Source organism: Aquila chrysaetos, chromosome 16, assembly GCF_900496995.4.
Source record: "Aquila chrysaetos chrysaetos chromosome 16, bAquChr1.4, whole genome shotgun sequence".
Taxonomy (NCBI): domain Eukaryota; kingdom Metazoa; phylum Chordata; class Aves; order Accipitriformes; family Accipitridae; genus Aquila; species Aquila chrysaetos.
In genome coordinates this window covers 9,119,554-9,143,353 of record NC_044019.1, presented here as the reverse complement: position 1 = coordinate 9,143,353, position 23,800 = coordinate 9,119,554, and the positions used below count along the sequence as shown (strand labels likewise).

At 40.9% G+C, this 23,800-nt stretch overlaps 1 protein-coding gene and 1 long non-coding RNA gene across 4 annotated transcripts in view; one reads left to right on the top strand and one right to left on the bottom strand.

Moving 5' to 3' along the window:
- Positions 1-11,651, top strand: part of LRP5 (LDL receptor related protein 5) — a 170,879-nt gene extending 159,228 nt beyond the window's left edge. For all 3 annotated transcript variants that reach the window (XM_030039100.2, XM_030039101.2, XM_041129178.1), the window contains 3 exons: positions 1,781-1,920; positions 4,815-4,912; positions 5,542-11,651. In XM_030039100.2, the coding sequence (XP_029894960.1) occupies positions 1,781-1,920; positions 4,815-4,912; positions 5,542-5,803 (500 nt within the window). In that variant the 3' untranslated portion in view covers positions 5,804-11,651. The remainder of the gene's footprint in view (positions 1-1,780; positions 1,921-4,814; positions 4,913-5,541) is intronic.
- LOC115351821 lies at positions 1,927-9,371 on the bottom strand. The gene is made up of 4 exons (XR_003926920.2): positions 9,273-9,371; positions 6,681-6,885; positions 2,931-3,083; positions 1,927-2,272 (listed from the first exon to the last, which is right to left on the bottom strand). It is a non-coding gene; the product is annotated as an uncharacterized LOC115351821 (long non-coding RNA).
- Positions 11,652-23,800: the final 12,149 nt, after the last annotated feature.

Genomic DNA, 23,800 nt, shown 5'->3' with positions numbered 1-23,800 from the left:
GAAGAACACAAGCAGTCTGGGTGTGGGTTTGTAGTCTGGCTGCTTGTTGCCTGAAGTGTAATGAAAACATCCCCTTTGGTTTAGCCCATCTCTGAGACAGCTTTCCTGTTTGCTTTTGGACAAAGTATTTATTCTCTCTGTGTCTTAGTCCTTCATCTGTAAAACAGCAAAGCTTCTCTACCTCGCAAAGAACTCAAAGCATCCGTTTGGAGAAGTGCATACAGCTACAATGCTGAGATCGAAGGAGGACTTGAAGTATACATAAAAGCTCAGGATATTCAGCTAATAGATAAGAACCCAGAAACCTCATATAGACGTCAAAGTAAACACTTAAATGATGTACCTCAAATTATTTTACAAATGTAAAATAGACTTGTCGTAGAGGAAATAGCAAATTCTTAACTACAAAGCCCTGAGAAGAAAGAATATCTCTTCGTGTTGTTCAGGAAGCTGCAAAGTAAATGTTCGCCTGTAAACCTGCCAGACAGGGTCAGAATACAAGAAATCCATACTTCAGAGTGCTTGGAGTCTGTTTTTCATGTCAGCTGAAAATCAGATAGATGATAAACTTAAAGACAAATGAAAAGATGTGGCACTTCTTTGTATTAAACAAGTTTTTGAGATGTGCTAATTGTTGTTTTCTTCTAGCCATGGCTTTGAAGGTAGCCAGATACAACTCAGGTTTAGCCTTTCTTGCACTTTAATGACTGTGGTCAGCTGTTCCTGCTTAAATTACATTTTTATGGTTATCAAGAGGTTTTTGTGGTAGGAAATAAAATTTGAGGATGAAATCATTGCAGGTGAAATCTTTGCAGTGGTGTTTTAAATTGGACTTCACACTAAAACTTTTTTAATTAAAGCAAGTATCAGTGGTTTTCGTCTGTACCTCTGTAGGTGCTAAACTAAGCTGTCATTCTGATTCTCATTCATATTTGTTAGCTTTTTCTAATCCATACTGCTGTGAAAAGTTACAACAGCTGAATATATTACTATTGATGTCAATTCTAAAGAAAAGACATAGGTTCTTAATACCATGGCATTTCCAAAAAAGATAAATAGTCATGAATGATAATCACAACTAGAGTCATTCTGCTTGTAATAAATATTTCCTGCATCTGAAAAATCTCTGAAAACTTCCCAAACTAAACTCTTCCGTTAGCACTAAAGAGTCTGACAGGAAGAAACTAAAAATGTATTGTCTGATTTAAGTGTATATTGGAGTAAAACAGATTGGAGAATGTTGTCCTCCCTTTTCCTGTCACCCAGGTTTCCTTCCTTTTGTCTCTGCTGATTTTTAGTTTAAGCAGTGATTTTTCAATAAAAATAATTAATTTTTGCTGTTGTTCATGTACTTGCAATTGAATTTCTGTGGCTGGAAATTAAAAGATTGGAGGTCTCTAGCTTGTTTTTCTTTGGCAATAATATATAATGCTTTTTTTGCAAATGCCTGAGTTTGCTTAATTGGAAAATTTCTTAGTTAACAATTTGGGTGAAAAGTTTGGTTCAACTGTTCTGGAGATTCCTTTCTCAGCAGAGTGTGAGGGGAGGTTGTAAGGAATTCAGTGCTGCAGTGAGACAATAGGTGGTCTGGGGATGAGAAGTTTTCTTTACAAAATATGTTGTTCCTTGTAATCCTGAAGTTTTTACATAAAACACTGTTCCCAAAGGACAACCAGTAGTGTTGCAGGGGTTTGCCGAGCTGTGGATTTGTTTTCCGTTTTGCATTGGTAGATAAAATTTTGGTTTACCTAATCTTGTTTTCCTCTCTGTCTCACTGCAGGCATCTCTTGTGGAAAGTCCATGATTAGCTCCATGAGTCTCATGGGAGGAAGCAGTGGTGCCCCCTTATATGACAGAAACCATGTTACTGGAGCCTCTTCAAGTAGCTCATCCAGCACTAAAGCCACTTTCTACCCACAGGTATGTCTTGAAAATATACCTGTGAGTTAGGTATCTTCTATTTCTGAAGAAAGGAAGATGAAAATTTGTGCTGCTAAATAGAGCGTTAATAACAGTTGGTTTTGGGTGTTACTGCTTATGATATACAGGCCCAGTCTGACACCCACTGAACTTCACAAAAGGGCTTTGTTGCAGTCCATCAGGATTACACAGTGCCATATGGTGTCTAAAATGTTTTGTTATTACTGATACTCAGCTGGGTTGTTCCTGGGTACTTCTGTTCTTCTGTCTTGACTCCCTTGGAGATGCCACCTCCTTTGTTCTTTGTAAACTCTGATGTCAATGGCCCAATGACATTTTGCACTGTGTAATGCTGCAGGCACACATGGAATAAAAAGACAAGATGTGACAGGACTGGAATGCAAACACATAAGAAATAAGCTTTGCTTGCTGTTTAGATAAAGTGTCGATTGTTGATTCAGAAAACCAAGTGCATGCACTGGGAGAAAACACTGGTACCAGCAGAAGTTGCTATGCTTGGGTTTTTTAGCTGTAATTTAGCTCCATTTCTGGCTTTTAACTGTTGGAAGTGACAGGATTTTCGATGCCATATCAGAGTTTTATGAATTCAAAGATGTATAGTATGAATGGAAATGATTCTCTAAGAACAGGTAGGAGAGACATACAAAGGTTACTGTTTACCAGCATTTTGTCATATGACAGTTTTTTTCCTTAGTGCTTCTCAGCAATACATACATTCACTTTTCTGTTCACACAAGCTTGCAGAGTCAATCTGCTAGCTACTGAGGTGATTCTTCAGTAGTATTTAATCAGGAGCCCACATACTGGGTGGCTGTATGTGCACTTGTGTTTACAGGTAAACTGTTACGCTGTGTATGGGCATTTTGATCGATAGTGTTTTGACCAGTGGCAAATGTGCTCTCTCTCCCCTTTAAGAAGGACAAAGACGGAAAAGAGAGGCTTGTGAGTTTATCTATTGATAAGGTAAAATTGGTTATTTCTCGCATTACCTTCTCAATGAAGCCATCAAGAAGCTAGACACAGCTAGCAGATGTTTGGAACTCAGCAGCCCTCCTAATTTACCTTGTCTCATGCTTCACCAGTGTCTCTGTAATATGCTGAACAATTTCATGCTAGTACCTGATTGATGTGTCAGTGCCACACTAAAAAGGATGAACAGAAAAAAACTAGCTGAATTTATATAAAAAAATTTATCTAAAAAAAGGAAAGAAGCCCAAGAGCTGATCTGCCTGTGCCATTCTGTGGGATCTGTGTCGGCCAAAAGATCAACTCTTCCGTTGGACTTCTGGCCTAAGCTAATCTGACTGTTACTGAAAATTCTTCTTTAACTTTCCACTCTGGGCTATGTCAGCCAGGGCCTGCAGGGATGATATCCTTCAGGAAAGGCATGCAGGATTCTTAGAAGGAAGCTGTTGCAAGGGCTTTGTTACATTAAAGTTACTGCTTAATCCAAATATTTTGGTCAGTTCTACCTGGTAGCTAATTACCCAGCTTTAGGTTAATAACAAAAAGGAGAGATCTGAGCATCTAGTTGTCTTGGCTTTTTTGTTTTGTTTTGTTTAACACATCTTGGTGGTACTGAGAGATGGTGTAGTGAATAAAGACTAGGAAGGAATTTATGTCATTGGAGTTATGCCAGTTTATATACCTGAGAACCTGGCCACAGGCGTCCTGGCTGACACTCACACTTAATCTGAACGCAAAGTGATGTTGATGCAGCTCAGGGTGCTAGTAGGAGAGAATCCAGAAGTAGCATGCCGTGCTCCTCCAAGGAAGAGGATTTCTGGAAGATACTCTTGGGGCAATTACTCATCACTCCCCACATCTGGCAATGGGTGGTATTCAAGGTTGTCTCCCCTCACATGAATCTGGATCCAGGGCTTGTCAGTATTTGTAATGATGAGCTCGACTCAATGGCCAGGAATCATTTTGCTAGACACTGCACAGTGAAGACCAAAACAATGATCTCCACTGCAGTGATTTTACAGTATTATTTTAAGAGAAGAGCAGAGGCAGAGGAAGGATGCTATCATGGTCACTGTGGCAGGCCATGGCATGGCAGAATGCCCAGGACAGGCTATGTACAAGATGCTCACATCAGTAGCAAGGCCCTACCATCAATAGCAATACTGTAATTTTCCACATTGGAAGGGATGAAGTGCTCTCCTTGTTTTTAGGCCAAAGTCCTGCTGGCCATGTCAGGGGTTCTGCTTCCTGCTAGGGGAAGAATCCTAAAGGATTCTGACGCATAATAAACTGTTTTCCTAGTGTGGGGGTTACCAGCAACTGTGTATATGCACACACAGGCTAGGGCAGGCTATAACTATTTTTAGCTCTTAGGCTCTTTGCATTGTGACCTGTGCCAAAACGTTATGTTTACAGAATGGCAGTAAAAAGGAAGTATTTATGGAAGGATGGAGTTGTGTTAGTTATAGTAAAGGAACTTGGCCTCCTGACCCTACTATTGACTGGGAGTATGTTTAGGGGCTGGGAGTGGAACAGACTTTATTTCCCATTAGCATCTGCTGAGGGTGATATCAGTCCTTACATCCAAGGAAGTGCACTGAGATTCAGCAAAACTGGGTCTAATTTCCAGCTTTACCCCAGCTTTCCACCGTAATAACAGATGTGGCAAGGAAGGAAATTCCCTGTACCGTGAGAACTTTGAAGGCCTGCAGTGTACCTAAGCCCAGAGTAAAGTCTCATAATGAACTTATGTGATCTTTAAAAATGCATTAACCCACCCAAGCAGCAAGAGGAGGAATCTAAAATAAGGATGAGTGACAGGGTAAAGGCATAAATAATATTTTCAAAAGAAGTAGAGTTGTATAATTAACCTAAACGTTCACACTGCTTTTTCCTATTCTTCCTAGATCTTGAACCCACCTCCTTCCCCAGCTACCGATCGCTCCCTGTATAATGCAGAGATGTTTTATTCCTCAAACATTCCTTCAACCACGAGATCTTACAGGTACAGCTCAGATAAAAAGGTTTGATAAATCTGCTGTTGATCTGTCCTCCAGTTTTGGATCTTAAGCAAAATGTTCTTGCTCAGACTTTACCTTGTTTAAAAAACCCTTTACCTCTCTTAATAAATGACCATTCAAATGGAGATTATGCCAGTTTTGATGTTAAACATTGGCTTTGTGTTCTTATTTTGACACAATAGTGTTCAGCACCTTTCAATATACAGTGTTGCTGAGTAATAATGCAATATGTGTAAGTTACATTGCTATGTAACAGTCGCTTAGCATCCTGTATAGAAAAGTTTGGTGTTTTCTGTTCAGTTCCTCAAGCTTATCTTAAAACTCTTTGATGAGTCAACCTGTTTGTTAGTGATTGGGCTAAATGGTCATGGTGGTCTCTTCTGGCTGGTCAGGGGCTGGAAGAATGCACTGCTGGCGGAGGGTAGTTGTTGCATTCAAATTTAACACAGTTCAGGTACTTCTTGTTGGGTTCTGATGAAAACCTGAATTAACGCTCACATAGTATTAATGAGCAGGCATTTTGACTGAGGACACAGAGCTGTTGATTTTCAATCTCTTTCTTTCTTTTTTTTCCCCAGATTGCAACTAATGCATGTCCTTTTTTTTTCTGCAGGCCATACCTTATACGAGGGATAGCTCCACCCACAACTCCATGCAGCACAGATGTTTGTGACAGTGACTATACTACTAGTCGATGGAAGGCCAACAAATACTATATAGATTTAAATTCAGACTCAGACCCTTATCCCCCTCCACCCACACCTCGCAGTCAGTACATGTCGGCAGAAGAAAGTTGCCCTCCATCTCCTGCCACAGAACGAAGCTATTTTCACCTCTATCCCCCTCCGCCCTCTCCTTGTACAGACTCCTCCTGACCTCAACAGAAGGAACTTTTCCTGTAAATATTTTAAAATATGAACAGATTTAAAATATATATTTTATGATTTAAAAATAAATCGGGGTGGGAATTAAAAAAAAGAAATGTGAATAAAAATGGGTGGGAGGGATGGGGCTGTGAAAAATTGTACAGAGGAAAAATATTTATAAAATTGATTTTTTTAACTTAATTTCCATTCTTTTGTGCCATATTTGCCTTTTTGAAGTCATGAAAATGACTCAATCTCCAAAGGATTTGGGGAGGGAATGTTGAGCCTTTTTGCATTTTTTAGTCACCTTTTTACATGCAAACTGTATGTAATTCTTTTTATTAATGTGAGACAAGAAAGCAAAGTGGCTTGTGGGAGGAGGAGTCTAAAGAAAGATGTAAGTTTATTTACAGAGAAGAAAAACACGTTTAAATAAAATTGTCAGTATCTCATCCCTTTACCACCACTGGAGAAAACATGCAAAGATCACAACCCTCAGATGCTCCTGTGTGCAAGTGAGCTGAATGCTTCCCAGCAGAACTTGTATGCTGAGACCTGGATTTCAAACCTCCCTCTCTGTTTGCTTAACATCAAACTGGAAGAACACTTCTTTTGGCCAAACCTTCAGCTTAAGTAGGCCCACAGGCATCATGCCCTACCTCATGTCAGTGCCACTCTGCACATGGCCAATTCTGGAACTGATTCAAGCTAAAAAAGATAACCAGCCCTAAAGAACTTGGTTTAGCTCCAATCAGTTGCCCCCTTGGCTGGGTGAATGGTAGCAGAAGTAGTTGTTTTGACCTGTGGGTGAGAGCAAGGGGCAAGTTTAAAGTGGTATTTAAGCTAAGAAAAATGCCTGACAAACTGCAGATTTGGTCAGACTTACCATCTTAATGTGATGAAACCAAGCTCCTTCATCCTTCCTTGTGAGGCTTTGATGACTGTCTGGCAAGAGGCTGTAACAGTCAGCTGCTTCTCAAAATACAGTGCTAGTTCTCTTTTTCCCAAAAGTCCAGTAATTCACTGTACCAGGCCTCTGAGATGTTCACCTGTGTTGACTTGATCAGAGAATTGCTTCATCTCTAATGTTCCTTTTCCAAAGTGGAATGATATGGTCACTTGTATTCATTTAAATGAGGAAAGTTGTTTGGTTTTTAATCGGTGTTTGTAGAAAATGGTATTTGCATAGCTCAAAACAAAAACATCTGCCATTCAAACAGTTTAGTCATATCTCATACAAATTTGCCACAAAATAAGTTCAGGTTTAGGAATAGACAGAAAAAGCAGAGGGGAGGAAGGAGAGGAGACAAATACTTTCTAATTGTGTTGAAAAAAAAAGATAAAATCTCATACAAACTGCTGTAACCTAAGGACATCATGATCAGCAAAGTGCTCATGTTCCCAACTCCTACCAAAAAAAACCCCTTTGGGAATTGGGGGGGTAGGATAAGTCCCTTTCAAAATACAGAACATAATTTTTTGCTTTGATTGCTCTCTTGCTGTAACAAAAGGGATTGGGCATTGTATGGCACTTTATAAATTCAACTCTGGTGATGACAATGTGACTGCCTAGTTGGGACATCTGAGGGAAGTTCTGAATATGCAGATTTGCACCTGTTTCTGCAGCTGCTGAATAACAGATGTGTTGGGCCTTTGACAGCCTTAATATTATTGGCAACAATGAAAACTTTTTTCTTGTTTGAACTGAAATTGTACTTGGTTTGGGGTCTTTTTAACAAGTTATTTGAGAGCACATCAGAGGAACTCTACAACTCCGGGACAGAGGTCTTTGTTGTGGTGGTAGAGGGGCTGGCACCATAGTGTTCCGATCCAGTTTGTGTTTTCAGATTTATTAGTCCAGATATGTTCTTCCTATCTACATTATTCAAAGATAGGATTTGTGCTGTCACTGGTGTGTTACTAAAACTCTTAAAAGTAATTTTTACAACCTTCATGTCTAAATTTTCACTTGAGAGACTGAGCACAAAGAAGATGCCCACCATTTTTCATAGAGAAAAATACAAAATTGGAGAATAGAGCATTGGGATTTTAAGAATGGGTTTTTTCCCTGTCCCTTATCAACATTAGTAATTCTGTAGTATGCCAAGAGGGCAAGGTCAGAGTGTGTTACTCTTAAGAGTGACTTGGCAGATCTCTGAACAAGTGTTAATGATTTGGTAAAACAAAGCAATTCTCATGTGATCATGTTTCAGTGAACTAAATTAGGAATATAGATCCACAGGATATTTTATGTACCACATTGATCATGTAAAGGAGTACTTCTTCTGTATTACAGCAGTTAGTAGTCCAGTTTCATGTCATATGTAATTTTGTGCAAGAGAACTATTCACCATTTATAATGAATTCATTAGTTTAGTTGTTTTGTGTTACAGTTCTAGCTGAGACAAACTACATCAATTTTCTTGTATTCCTATGATGACATTGGATGCAAAATTACATTGATTTTTTTTTTCATTAAATCCCTGATCTTTTTAAAGAGCCACAACTGTAACAATCCTAACAACTTCATCTGAAGACTTGTATTCTATTACGAAGTTTGGAATCAAGTCCAAGAAAATTGGCATTCTTGCTGAGAGCTAAACTGTCTTAAGAGTCAAATTCTTTTGGAGCTTAGGTATTCAGAAGTAAGGAAGCACTTGCTGTTGGGGTGAATTAAGCATGTACATTTTTATTTCAGTTGGACGTTCATAGCCTCTTGCTGCTGATGTTTGCTGAAAAATTGCCTCCTCTGAGGCACTTGAATTTTGGTGATCAGAATCTAAGACACACACTGCTCCATAATACTGACTTTAAAAGCCTCTTCTAAAAAGAAATTGTGTACAAATTTAGCATTTTAACATTTAAAATTAAATATTATTTTTGATTGCTGTAGACTATATACTTTAAAAGGATTAGTGTACTCCTGATGCTAGAAAAGACCAGAAAGAAAATTTGAGTGACAAGAACTACTTCTCTCCACAAATATCTTCAGTGTGTTCTTAGTGGTTTCCATCCTGTGAACTTTCAGGCTAAAATGTAGAAAATAGGTGCTATTTCCTTCTAGATCAGGATGAGAGAAAGAGTTGCAGGGAAATAGTGAATGCATATGGCAGGTTGTGGCAGTTTGGGGCTGAATAGGAAATAAGTGGGGGAAAGTTGTATTTTGGTGAGGTTTAGGCACAGTTTTAATAGTGCAAAAGTTTTCTATGAGAAAGCTGACTGAAATATTGTGAGAGTTCTCCCCTGAGAACCGAAAGGGGTTGCGTGATGGGACTACCTGTGTGAGCTTGTGAGTACTTACTTGAATCAGTGTTTTCAACCACTATTTCCCAAGCCCGTTATGACTGCATATTAGCACTTGAAACAGCTCAGGGTGTAATATAGAACTGTGTCTGGAGAGCAGCTAGTAACGGGCAAATGATATGGTTGATTCTATGTTACATTTAAAGGACAGATGTCCTAGCAGAAAGCAGCTTACCTGCCTTCCAGTGCAGTCATGAAAGCAGCTACTCAGGTTGTCTTCTCTTTTGTAGAATTTGTCTCATCTGCAGGACAGATGTAGCAACAGTGTGAAGCTGTAAGGTAAATGGACAAGTACATGATCTTTGACAGTGAAGTATTCTTTAATTTCAAGCAAAAGTTTTGTGTAAATTACAGCTTGACTTTACTTCAGCTAGACTGGTCAACAGTCACTGCACCCTGAAATTTGCAATGGAGCTAATTTATTCATTATTGCTGGAGGATTTTAAGGAAACTTCTTTAGCGCTATCCCAGCAGTCTTGCTGGTTCAGTTTTCTTCTGTCTGGACAGATCAATAAAGAGCATTTAGGCCAAGATTAAGCTAAATCTGCATGTATGACAAATAATGTTTTCTTTAGGATAGTGTCATAGTACACAATGTCCTATGTCTAAAAATGGGACTGTGCCATTATCAGCATGTTCTAAAGAGGAAGGCACAAATGAGTGGAAACAAGTTTCTTCTTCTGGAATAATGGGTTTGATTTTCAGTAATAAACCTTAATGTCTCTGGTTTGCAAAGGGTGCAAGCACTTCCCTAAAAGCTCTGATTCTTTTCAAAGTAACAACAAAATGGCCTTTTTCCTCAACACGTGTTCTGCATACCTAGGATAGGCCTTCTGGAAATCTCCAGGCCCTTTTATCCTAGATCTGTTTTCCATCTGATACCTAGAAGGTCATATGCTAGATCTAGGACAATGTTCTCCCCATTTTTATGCCAACTAGTGCCTCTTGGATTCTGGGGCTTTTGAAATTCTGAAGCTCTGTGCACAGCAGTGAAAAAGGATTTGGAAGCAGGAGCATTCAGTAAGGGCTGGTCACACTGGGCTGATGTGCCAGTCAGAAGGACGTTCCTCCATTGCCTGCAGGGTCAGATCCCTTTGCTAGGGAGAGCTCCTGTGCTACTCTTCATCAGAGCCTCTGGAGCATGTTGTACTACTTCATGAGTGTGGTCAGTCAAACTTCACAAAAGTTGTGTGTCCTGTTTGCTTCAAGCATTTTCAGAAGCAGATCTTTCTGATGTCAGTCATTTTGTTGGGGTATATGTTGAGTCGGTCCAAATGAGTAGCTGTGCTTATAATTGTACTACAAGTGATATCCATTAATGTCAGGAAATGAAAACAGAAGGCAAGCATGTTCCCAATAATTAGTAACACACAAGAGTGCCTGGCATGGAGCCCTGAATTGCAAGAAACATTTTCTGTTACAGTGCTGAAGGACATTTTTTAAATGTCCATGTTTGGACAGAGCCTTAGACAAGCCACAGTCAAAGATGATAGTTGTTTACAGATCAGTTATTCAGTTGTTTCTGTGTTTTTATTATGACTCCATTATGAATGATGAGTACAGTCCTCACCATAAATTTGGCTTGTTTCTAGAAGATTCAGGAAAGTCTGAATCCTAAATTCTGAGAGGTGTCTGCTGGTTCTGCTGCTGTTCCCTTAGGTACCGCAACACTTTCTGTGCATCATTAAATGTAAAAACCCCTTTCTTCAGCTATTATTGTAAGTTTAGCTAAACAGCTTATGGTATTTACTACATGTTAAAAGAAATATTAATATACATAGAATTTTTCAATCCTGTCATGTCTTCTAGCTCTCCTTCCTGAGAACACTTACTCTAGTTTTTGTAAAGGGTATTTTTCTTTAATTTGTTTATTTTGAGGTTGGCCAACTATGTTGTGGGCCTTTTCACATAAGATTGTACTCCCTGGAGGGAAAAAAGGAAAAATTGGTTTTAAATCAGTGTTAAGCCTGCTGATATGAATGATGAAACCCAGTCTGATACAAATAGCTTCTGCATTCCACAACAAAATCCTTCAAAATGCTATGTCCTGAAATACTGACAGTGCTCCCAGCCACACGTGACATCAAGCTGCCACATCCTGGCTGTTCCCAGCATGAGCCACGACCCTTGTTGCAGCCCACCTCTGGAGTCGGGCTGGGTTCTCTCCAGCCAACACAGAATCCTGGTGGATAGAAGACCACAATGGCAATTCCTAAATGGGTCACTTTATATTGACAAAGTATGCGCTGAGAATGTGCTTAGAAGGACTTATCAGAAGAGAAAAGCAAGTTTGACAGCTACAGTAAGTGACAGACTAATTGCCCAGCATTCACATCTTTGAAAAGCAAGTAGTCCCGCTGACACACCTTTCTCTAAATAAGAATGACGCTACTCCTGTGTCAGCATTCCCAGGGTAGCTGTGTTTGACTGACAAGGGAAGCAATATTCCAGTATGATTTGTACAGAGATCCTGCAGTGTGTAAATAAGTATGAAAGTATTTTGGTTGCGACTACAAACACAATAGTTATAAATGGAATTCATCAGCCTACAGAAGTAAAACAAAAGCTGTTGAAAACGGGAGGACTGCTTTGCTGTTATACGTGAAATTTGGAGGGCATCATAAACAAAGCTCTTAACCCAGACCGCTTTCTTACTTACCTAATTGTATTGCAATTGCTGCTATTGTAAATGTACATGAATATTAAAAGAGTACCAAGAATTTTTATGATAAAACCCACACACAGTCTTCTTTATATTTATATTAAAATGTATATTCTGCAAACAGCCTAATAATTACAGCTTTATATGTGTATCAGTTTGTAGCATTTGTTACTACAAAAGACAACCAAACCCAATAGTTCAGTGCCTTGCATATTTTAAACAGTTCAGCATATTAACTGAGGAAAAAAGTAAAGCCTTAAATCACAAGTGCCCCCAGAATCATATGTAGATTGTACTCTACTGGTTTAACAAAGCTTTGTATCATTGTTAGGGTTCTCGTCAGTTAAAATACATACATCCAGAAGTTGTGGAACTAACTGAAACTGACAGCTTCTGAATTTTTTAGAGCATGCATGTCTTGAATTTGTAATATATTGGAATTTCTCTCATGCATTATTTCAAGTGAACTTTGATTTATATATTCATATCTATTTCAACAGAAATCTTGATACCTGTTGAAAATACATAACATTAAAAAAAAAAAAAATGCCAGTAACTGACACTTAATGTATTTGGGGATTAAATTTACTCTATTTTCAGACTGTCACTACCATACTTTTCATTAGAGCCATAAAATCTTTGTTGTGTTACAGAAAGTCTTTACCAATTATTTTTCCAAGCATGGCCTTCTAGCATACAAATGAACTTGGTAATACTATCTTAAGAAAAACTTGTTTGAGGCTTTCATCACTTCAGACCATTATACATTAACAATTTTCTGGTCATGAAACTGCAATGTTTCTTTATGTTAACAAAACAAAAGTCTTGTTTGAAGTAACTGGTATTTTGTATAAATATCTGTACAGATAACAGACTCTGCATTTGTACTATAGATTCTGAGGATTTTGTTTTATAATAAATACTTTTAAAAGATTTGATTAGCAGCCCTTTTTATGAGCGAAGCTGTTTCGTCACCTACAGTAGAGGGAACCAGCCAGTATCACAATTGGTTTAGCTACTATTTAAGATAAAGATAGTGTAGCTGTCTCCTTGTTTTTAATTTTATAATGTACAATAACAGCAAGAGCAAGGAGGTGAAGAAGTTGATTGGAAAACTGATCACCTTTAGAATTACAATTGTTAGCTAGCTATAGAACTTACCACAAATTTGTCAGCATCATGACCTTATAAAAAATGTTACACTCCATAGGAATAATCTGTGTTTTGACCAGATCAGATCTGTATTTCTTTTTTTAATTGTATGATATCTTTTAAATTGATGCTATAGGATGTCAAAGTAAGTAACTAATGACTTTTTTTTTAAATGGTGAACATACTTTTTTTATGGTGAACATACTTGAAAACTCCATTAAGTCTACTTTGTTCTTGATTTCTGCAGCCCGTATTGGTGATCTCGGGTTTGTGAATTTACCATCTTAATCTAAAAGTCAAAATAATCTTTAATCAAGATATCCTTTCTCCTGCGTGCTGGTTAGATGAGACTCTGAATGAAGGAAATCTTTCTGAGCAGTCATCAAGCAGTCCTGGTGATGTCTAGTTCCATTTCTTTGTATTTTTCCAGGGTAGAAAAAAATCTAGCATACAAATTCAGAGACATGCTTCTGTTTCCTACAAAGTCCTTCCAGGTTTTGTATTGTACTGAACCAGAAAATGTAGACAAATTTTTTCTCTTAGCCACATTACCCTTGCTAATAATGCTTAATATAAATGGACCCTGGACCAGCCATGTGATGACTGCCTAACCCTAGTGATTTATTCCATCACTATGATTAAGATACACTTATAGTTTGAGGAAAAAAACCTGAAGGATCTGGACTTCTGGTGCTGTGCACAGCCTGGAACCGGCCATCCATGATCCTATTGTGTTAGAAACATTGGACCAAACTACCCAGAAGAACAGAAAACTTTTTAGGATTTTGTATGGCATGAAGCAGAGTGGCCCCACTCTTCTTTCCCGAACTCCTGGCTGTAGCTGGGCTTTCTCACCTGGGAAGATGCACAAGGTCTTCATGTCTTGGAGTGGACCCTGACTGACACAGTGGCTGGTTGCAGGGGGGTGTTTGATATACATATCCCACACAAGGAATACAGATTTCTACATGGCATACCTATTATTCCTATGCCTTAATCCCAGATGTTTCAGGGTCTCTCTTGAAACTGCAGGAGACAGTATTTGCTTTTTGCTCCAGAAAAGCTTGCTCAGCTGTCTGACTGGATCTTTGTAGCCTTACACTCACTCAGCTTACAGATTCCTTAATGCATTAATTGGGAAATACAGCTCTGTTATATCATTTGTCCCAGTGGAATCTGAATGTGTTCCCAGGACCAAACCTGTGGTCACAGGGAGGGATGCCTAATTCTAAATCCACTGGTCTTGATCTTTTACAAAATTGCCCCAGCTGTTATTGTCCATGGCAGGGCAGATCAAGGTGTTCTCCTCAGCAGGACAGGGAGGGCAGAAAATAAGACAGAACAAAAGTTGTGGGTCAAGACAAAGGCAGTTTGATAAAGTGAAAGCAAAGATCGTGTGTGGAAGCAAAGGAATACAAAAAATTTATTCTCTACTTCCCATCAGCAGGCGATGTCCAGCAACTACCCAGGAAGCAGGGCTTCAGTACAGGCAGTTGCTCCAGAAGACAAACATCATCAATAATGAATGCCCTCCCTTCCTCCTCCTTTCTCTTAGCTTTTATTGCTGAGCAGATACCATACAGTATGGAACATCCCTTTGGTCAGTTTGGGTCAGCTGTTCTGGCTATGTCCCTTCCCAAGATCTTGCCCACCCCAGCCTACTGGTGGGGGGGTGTGAGAATGTTGGAGAGACAGCCTTGATGCTGTGGGCGCACTGCTCAGCAGTAGCCAAAACACTGGTGTGTTATCAACACCTTTCTATCTACCAGTACAAAGCACAGCACTGTGAGGGCTGCTATGGGGAAAATTTAACTCCATCTCAGCCAGACCCAGTGGCCATGTGCTGCCAAAAAGCCCATGCAGCATTATGGGGAGAAAGATCTTCGTGCAAAACTAATGCTTTTTAGGACAGGTATTCCCCAGGTATGTTTGCCTTTCACCTACCTGTGCTCTGAGGGGTTTTACATGGGTTGTCCTGTGAGAGGCCAGGGAATGGTGGTGCAGCCTTTTAGGCAGTGCGTACTGCTGTGGAGAGCAGGGTGGAGGGAAGGCAATTGAACACACAGGCTCTGTGGCTTCCACAAGAGCGACTGACCACACCAGGCTGCACACAACCCTGCTAACAGCACAGAGCACTACGTACCACAAACTTTCTCGGAAGAGTCCAGGTGGTTGCTGGAATTTGCTCAAAAAGCACAGATAGGAAGAGGGTTGGTGTGCACAGGAGCCAATGCTGTTGTGGTTTTAGGCAGTACAAAAGGGCCCCTGCCTATAATTAAGATTCCAGACAAAGCTAGTGTTTGGGAAATGGAAGGCTTGATGAGCCAGGCTAATTGCCGGAGATTGAATATATTGCAGAAATGAGATGAGGCTAGTAACTGCAAGGGGTATTGCCAGATCAGCTGGCTAAGATCATAGCTACAGTGAAGATTAGGACAAGCATTTTACTTGGGTCTTCCCAGTTTGGATTTTTGATGGATTCCTCATGGTACACAAGAATTGGAAGAGGGATGGCAGGGGCAGGATAAGGTCTTGAATTTCCTCTTACAATTAGTGATTGGTCTCCTGTCTGTAATATGAGTAGTAGGCTTGAGGCTAGCATTGGCTTTTGGGATAGGAAGATATCAACAGCTTACATATATTCTGGACAGCCTGCAAAGACAGGATCTGGACTTGCCCTAATTGAGGCTATAAATCTGTTTTAAGGGATAGCAACAGCTTTAACAATCTATTACTCAGGGAGTAATGTTTGTTACTGAACTTTGCATGGCCTAGAAGGGTATGAGAAGGACTCATGAAAACTTGGCCAATGCTTTCTCTTGTATTTTAATTTAGCTCATTAGGCTATCGTTACAGGCTTGATTGGGGCTTAATTCTTAGATGATCTCTCACTCATAGAGATCTGAATTCCTCCTAGGTTGTAGAGAAATAGATTTAGTGCTTACATTCCCTTTACTGTAGGCATTGTACTATACATAGGCAGTCACTAAAACTGAGAAGCATTCAAAATAGAATTTGGAAATCTCAGGCTCAAAAAGTTACAGTCAGTTGCCATATTATACATAGCCTGCAGCATTAGGAAGGGTTGGTATCCTTAGGTTCTCTTTTCTATTGTAGGTTATGGTACAAAAAGCCCATGTATTGGGAACAATAGAGTGGTAAGAGTTCAGTTGCTGGATTCCCTGGAGCTGGAGTTGGGAGAAATGCTCATGTAGGTGAGACTGTGCCCTCAGCTTCTCTTGCACAGAAGGTGTCTATCCTTTGCCTATAGTTACAGGGAAGTGAGCAGGTTTAGGGATTAAAATAGTAAACCTATTGTTTGATTCAGCAGGATCCTGGAGCCAGGAAGGGTGCTGACTGATAGTGGCAAGCAACTGGTCTCTCAAAGCTTTCGGTTCCCCAGCACTACATTAACCTAAATGTTGAGAACTGATCATAACCCAAAAAAAAAAAAAAAAAAAAAGAAGAAGAAGAAAATAGCTCCCATTGAGTTCAATCCTTCTTTTTAACTCCTGATATGCTACAGGAGCCAGCAATAAACTGAAGCCCAGGTGTTTTACATTTCTCAATGTGAACACTAATCCTATCCCTTACAGGAAGGCTGACAAGGGATCCTGGCAGAGAGGTCAGCATCTCATGAGCTCTAGTCCTCACCCTTACCCTTTTCTCTGCAGTTCTGGCAGGTGTATCCAGGAAATACTGAAGCATAAAGTTAGGGGAGAGGTATGCCAGCATTCAGAGGACCTGTTTGTCACACAGTTCTACCCAGTTCCTAGAGAACGTTTCCTGTGTTTGTTCACATACAGCATTCATCCCTCAGGTAGAATTAAACAGGGTTAGGGAAAGTTCAAAGTTTGGGAATTCAAAATGTAGAGAGTATACTGCTGTGTCCGTACAGGATCAGGCAGTGCACTTAAAATGAAAGCTCGACTGAATAGGAACTCACTTCTCTTTACTAGTAGACCTGCTTGGAGGATCAGACCTGAAAAAAATCAGGAATTGGTGATGAAAGAGATTGAGGAATATGTGCATTCTGGAGCCCACTCTCCTAACTTGGGCCTTGTGAGAGATAGTGTTCACTGGGACAAGTATTTTGCCTCTTTTTATAAATTGGTATCTGTTTTCCATGTACAACTAAGGCTAGGTTTTGTGAATTGAGCACTTGAAGAGTCCAGTTTATTTCCAGATCCTGCTGGATTTCTAGAGATGCAACCAACAAGGAAATGCTTAGAATCCCTAGGACCACCATCTTCAATCTTGCTCCAGAAGTGCTTTTCAGAGGTCAGGCATTGTAAAGACAGCAACAGATGTAGTGACAAATGCTTCTCAGTCTTACAACAGAAGATTAGATTTCGTTGCTATAACTTCAGTAGCACTTATAATTGCAGTTAAGGTTGGGGAAGGAAGACTTGAAGAGGCATAGGAAGGCTTTCCAGCTTGCTCACAAAACAAGGGAGAGGGCAGGTGTCAAAGGGACAGCATCTCTTCTTCCAATTTTGCTAAAAGGTTATTTTTCCTTATATATTTCCTTATATATTATAAAGAAATAACAGTGACAGTAATTTTAAAAGGAATTTTCCCTTCCTTTATATGTTCTGTGTCATTCAAAGTTGTTTCAAACACTTTGAATTACTTCTTTTGAAGATGGATTAGTGGTGGGGTTTTTTTTTAATTTTTAATTGGAGTGGCATGTTCTGTCCCACATTCTTGTATCAACCACTTTTGGGTTTAGGAACCTGTTGAATTCTACTTCTTAAGATTTACAACCAGACAGGATGATTCTGCGGTATTTTCTCTGCAGAAGTAGTATTCTGTAGCCTGTAACGTAAGATATCAGACAATTCATGTTTCCCTACCACATGTGTGAACAGAGACACAGAAACATCCATCTTCCAAAAATCAATCCTGTGTGTCTAGAAAGACTGAAATCATCAGTATTACCAACAATTTGTCTCATTTAAGTCAAGCAGTTTAGTTACAATCAGCTTAAATTGTATGTAACAACTGGCCTCTTGCCTTATTGGTCCCCTCTCTTTCTTTGTTGCAAAGCCAGTGTCTATCTTTGATGTTTACATAAATGAAAGTGAAGTGGCATTGAAAGTCAGTGGGTCTGATAAGCTTTGACAAGGTAACACTGAGTTCTCAGTATTAAACATCACCTGTTTTCCAAAGGTCCCAGTGCCCCTCTGATTTAATAGAAAATAGATTAAGGATTTATGAGAATAATTAGTTCTGTTTGTTTGTTTGTTAGTTTCTAACTGTGGAGTAAGGGAGAACTGACTGTAGAAAAAAGCCTAGGGAGAAGACATAAATCAAAAAGGATAAGGAAAGACCCTGATGTCCATAAGATAGGTACTTCAAAGACCAGTCAGGTAAGTCAACAGCCTGGAGAGAGCAGACAATCCCCCAAGATATGCAAATAACATCCATCTCAGGTCAAGGCCTGCAGTTATGGCAGAATCATTCTGCTAAAACAGTCATAACTTCTCCCATTTCAAAGACTGGGATCACACAGCCAAAATTCATACTTAAATCTGCTTACAAGCATTTAACATTTTAGATAATAATGTCAGCATGTTGCATGTATTTAGACAGTGAGCTTAGTAGAGTGATTTCTTCTTTCTCTTCCTCTTTGAAAGAACTCACAAATTAACATTATTCTGTAGTAAAAATAGCTTGTATGCTTTCACAAGTTAATAGTTCTAACAACAAATGACTTATTTGTAAAGTCTCTGAGTGTCAGCAATATTTGGAGTTACAGAGATGAGAATCTGGATTTGGATTTCAAAAAACTCTAGCATGATAGCATATGAAACCCAGGCTTGGAGATAGAAAAGTTACTTAAAAGGCTTGGGGGGGATGAAACATATGAGTAGGAAAGAACAGATTTTTTTAACAAAAATCAAGTTACGGGGATCAAAAGGGCAAAACCTATCTAGGCCAGAAATCTACAACCAACTGCCCATGGACCAAATGTGGTAGTTCAGCAAGTGTAGGGCTGGCCTGTGCCATGTACAGGTATACAGAGGTTCAATGATTTGCCCAAGATTGGGTAAAAGAGGAAGACCAGGAACAGAATACAGTCTCCAGGGTCCTGATGCAGAAACAAGATTCTCCTTTTGCTTAAAGGCTGTATCAGCCTTGTTAGAAGGACCATTTCATATTGGCACAAGCAGCAGGCATAAACTTGTGATCACCACAGAAGGTGTCCACGGGTGGGATTTAAACCCCACAAGTGGTTCCAAGTGATCTTTGATAAAACTTCCAGTGTGGCCTTCAGTCTGGAGAAGGACAGTGGGAGGAAACTAGTTGTGTGAAGCTCCTAGGAGATGTCAACATGGGTCAGTGGGAGTCTTACTTGAAAGTGGAAATTTTATCAGTAAATTCTGTAAATCTTTAAACATCACAAGACATGAGAGGTTGGAAATACATCACCCTTTAAAGTCTCAGCTGCAGTGGGATAGATACATTCAAAGGTCAGTGCACAGCTTCTCTCCTGACTGGCTGTGACACCTGGTGGCATCTGTTGATGTTGTGGGTTTTTTTTTTTTTCTTCCTAAAGTTAGCTAATTGGAATGAAGAAATTCACCCTCCTCTTAGAGAAGTGTAGGAGTGATTTTTTTGTTTGTTTTTTGCTGCTCTCACTATCTGTAATCAAAGTTGCCAAGGGCAGCCAAGCCCTCTGCTCACTATCTGGCTGCTTAGTTACCTAAACAACAAAAGGAGTTAATGGCAGTTTAATTCCTCCTGCCAGTCTTATGTGTCAACACTACTTAGGACAAGCCAGTGGCATATTTCGGAGAGGAGACTGGTCTTTGAGTGTTCAGTACCATTTGGTAGCACTGCAAGCCAAGAGATCTTGTGGCTTTTCTTCATTTTGTGATTGATCTGGACCTGTGACCTTACTTCACAGGTTGCATCACTTCTCTGTTTCTGCTGGCCTTTCCTCCCTTCATCTGACATGGAGATAGGGCAGACTGCCTCTATCCATGCACAAAGTCTGATCCCAGGGAACCTCCTCTTTAAGCTTAAGGCCACCAAAACAGATGCTGGCCTTTTCCTTATAGAGCTCTCCATCTGTGCCCTCCTCAGATGCAGCAGGATCCAGCTGGTGCAGGCAGGCTGGGCATTAAGGATGCACCTGCTTGAGCAAAACCAGCATAGAGGTGATTTGTGGTGGTACCTCTGCTGTCAAGGTACTAGCGTTTCAGGTGACTTCTATTAAAAAACAACGGCAGTGACCAAAGGTTATCTAACATTGAAGATTTCAGGTTAAGTACCACCAAGAATAAACTGCCCTGCCTCCAGTGTAGCAGACAACTACTCATTTCAAGTGTTTGCCCCTCCCTTTAGGCTGGTAGGTTGAGTTGGGTGTATGGGCAGACTAATATGGGACGGTAGGACCAACAAATGTAAAGTTATTAGAGCTGACTCTTGACTCCTACTGCCTTTCTTGCAGTACTACTGGGCATTTTTTTTCTTGCTGTTTCACTAGATCTGGCATTTACAGGGACACATCCATGTCAAAAAACATAAATAAATACTTTAGAGCTTAGCACTAACCAAAGCGACAAGGTGACACAGTCATCTGCTGTGAAGCATTGCTCACCAAACTTCATTTCCCAAAGGAAACACAGGTCCAGAGCTTCCCTTTTCAGCAGGGAATTATTCTGTCTCCTTCCCTTGCACTAAGTTTCATAGAGTAAACACTGATGGTGGGTGTAGCTTTTCTCAGAGTGAGATTTTTAGTATAGAATAAATCCCTACCATGGAAATGATTACATGGCAATAAACATTTTGCTGCTATTGCTAATTTTCCTCAGCCCTAGAAAATCTGTAACAGTAGAACCCCCTTTTTTGCTGGTGGAAGCAGCATCTCTGCTAGGCAGCTTTATCTGTGTAACTATAGCAGCAATTTGTTTGGTGCCTGACTTCAGCTTTAATATCATGAGGCCAATGCAGGTTTTTAGAACAAAGTTAACCAATCTATCTCCTGCCTTTTCTTCTTTGGAGGGAAACATGGAATGTATGGAAATCCAGAGATGAGAATCAGGAAAAGGCAAATGCCCAGAGGGATCAAAGGATTTCTGAGGAAAAAAGAGGCTGTCCTTATATTCCTTGTTTGCAGAGACACCTGCATGGGGCAGGGGGAGGATTTAGCATTGCCAGGAAGAAGCAACGCAGTAAAGGGAAGCATCGGCATGTCTATCTTTCCCTCTATTCTTCTCACTGACCATAGGGTAAGTGCAGACACTTGGAGCTACTTTTCTTTGCAGACTGTGTGCTGTTTGACAGCAGGTGGAAATAATTTCTCTCATGTAGACTGTTTTGCTTGTCTCTAATAGGAATATGCCAGTGCCTGACCTACCCACAGACAGCCTGGTCCTTTGGCCTGGAGCAGCCCATGTTTTGCTGTTCACTTCTAACAGAAAGACACCCAGGAATGATGTGTCTCTTGACTAGTGCTTGGTGTTTAAACAGGTGGGACAACTGATACTTTGGTGTTGTTTAAAATAGATATCTATCTGTCTATACATATATACATACCCATTTGCTTCCCTGTCCCTCACTTCTGTATTGTCCCTTTTGTACTGTCCCTTTTTTGAGGTTATATATATAATATCTCCACATACATTGTATCTCTCTAGATATATATTTAAAATTTCTACATATGCTTAGATGTGACTGCTTGGGAATCCCCTTGACTCTCTCCAATTGAAATCAACTCCTGCGTATACCCCAAGCCAGATTCCCAGGAAGAAAATGTACACTTATTCCCCTGTCCCTCACTTCTGTACTGTCCCTTTTTTGAGCTTTGCTCCATGTCACAGGCTTAAATGTTGTGCTGAGCCTCCTGTCCTTTGTGAAGGCTTCATGCATGGGACAGATCAGGTGTGAGGGACAGCAGTGTGATTCTGTGGGGACCCAAGGTTGCTGCAGGAGCTGGGGAGAGGCAGACTTGGTGCTGGCTGCTTGGAAATCTGACCAAGCTAAGCCTGCCCTAGACTGTGCTGTTTGTCATGCAGTTGCATAAGCCCAGAGTTTATTTCAACAAGAATGAGATCAAATTTCTGGAGCTGCTTTGCTTCTCCTGTCCAGAGGGCAGGGATTTGCTTTGAGTAGCCTTTCTTTTATAATTAATGAAATAACTGGAGAATTCCTCCTCCTTGCATGGGAAATCAGAAGCTTGAAATGTCTGTGAACTCACACCCTGTACACGAGGCATATGGGGACGTAGCATCCAACTCATTACTTAAAAGAGAACAGGTAAGTAATTCGAACCCAGTGTCTACTCCTGGCCCCTATTGTTATTTCCTTCCATACATTGTGTGGGCTTTCACCATCAAACCTCACCAAAAGTCTGGAAGGCAACAGCAGTGCATCAGTATGGGCAAATTCCAATGGCAAAATGGATATATTCTCACTCCATCCCACAAGCTGAGGTGCCTGAGCACCTTCATCTGGGCTGCTGCAAAGGGAAATGCTACCCATCCCCTCCTGTTGGACCATCACTAGAAAAGGAGGCAGGACTGCCCAGCCAGAATTGATCTTTTCAGTGGCAGCTTGAAGTTATTATGAAAAATTAGTGAAAGGGCATCTCTACTGCATTATTTCTTTCCCAATCCCTGTGCACCTTCCTGTGCCCCCAGAGCCTGACAGAGCACGTACATTCTTGATCCAAACATGCCACCTGCTGTTTGTCAGAAGGGAGACATTGTATACTCAGTAAAACCAGTGCATAAATTAACCAAACTCGAAGCATATTTGCATTGCAAAACCAGTCAAAGGATCTGGGTACCACAGGTTTGAGTCTGCTCTCCACCACCGTGCAAGAATCACCCTGCAACACTACGCTCTTGACCTGCAAATCTGCAAATGCAATGGAGCAGCAAGGCCAGAGCCTGGACAAGGTTACAGACTACCACCATACCATCTAGAGCCAAGGCACATAATTGGCACTGCCTGAAAAAGCTGCAATGCAAGCAAACACCACTGCTGCCTCCTGCTGAGGGTTTCTAACACAGGGCAGGGAAGGGGCTAGCAAGGACAGGACAAACTGGTGTTGAAGCGGATTGCAAGGCAACACTCAAGGGCTGCTTCCTAAGAGCAGTGATAGCGGAGGAGGCCTCTGGGAAGCAGCAGTACCTCTGTGAAAGGGAAAATTCTGAATGGAGAGACTTCATAACATGCTTTAACTTTTGGTCAGCCCTGAAGTGGTCAGGCAGTTGTAGGTCTCATCCAACTGAGCTATTCCATTATATTCATGAGAAGCAGGATGAATATTTGATTTTTACCCCATGAGTGCTGCTGAGCAAACACAGCATCCCTGTTCAGCATAGGGAAGAAGTTTGTGGGGGAGCAAAAGTCTCTCTCAACACTGAGCCCAGGAACCTCCACTCAGGTGGAGACTGTCTCAGGGTCTGGGGGGCTTATCTGAACCAGGCAAGGAGAGCCCTTCCTTTGTTTCCAGGCTGCAGCCAACCCTGCAGCCTTCTGTTCCCCTGCTACCTCCCCTAACAGGCAGTGGCCTTGGTGCAGGGGGCTCTGCTGGTGAGGGAGGGAGGGAGCAGCGAGGGGCTCCCTATGGTGCTCTTCCAGTGCGGTGGGAAGCCAGGTGTGCCCCAGGCCTCCCACCTCAACACCCCAGCCCCACCACTACTTGCTGCTGAGCCGGGCCTGGGAGGAACTGCCTGCTGCTGATGGGCTGGATCCAGATCCCATGGGAAACTTGTCCAGCAATACCACAGCGCCAGCAGCAGGAGGCCTGGCTGGGTCACCAGCATGCGAAGGGGAGGTGAGGTGCCCCTGGACTTTCCAGCTGGTACCTGGGCCCAGACAGCTTTGGGGATGCTACTGGGGTGACCTGTGGCACAGAGGCAGAACTGCAA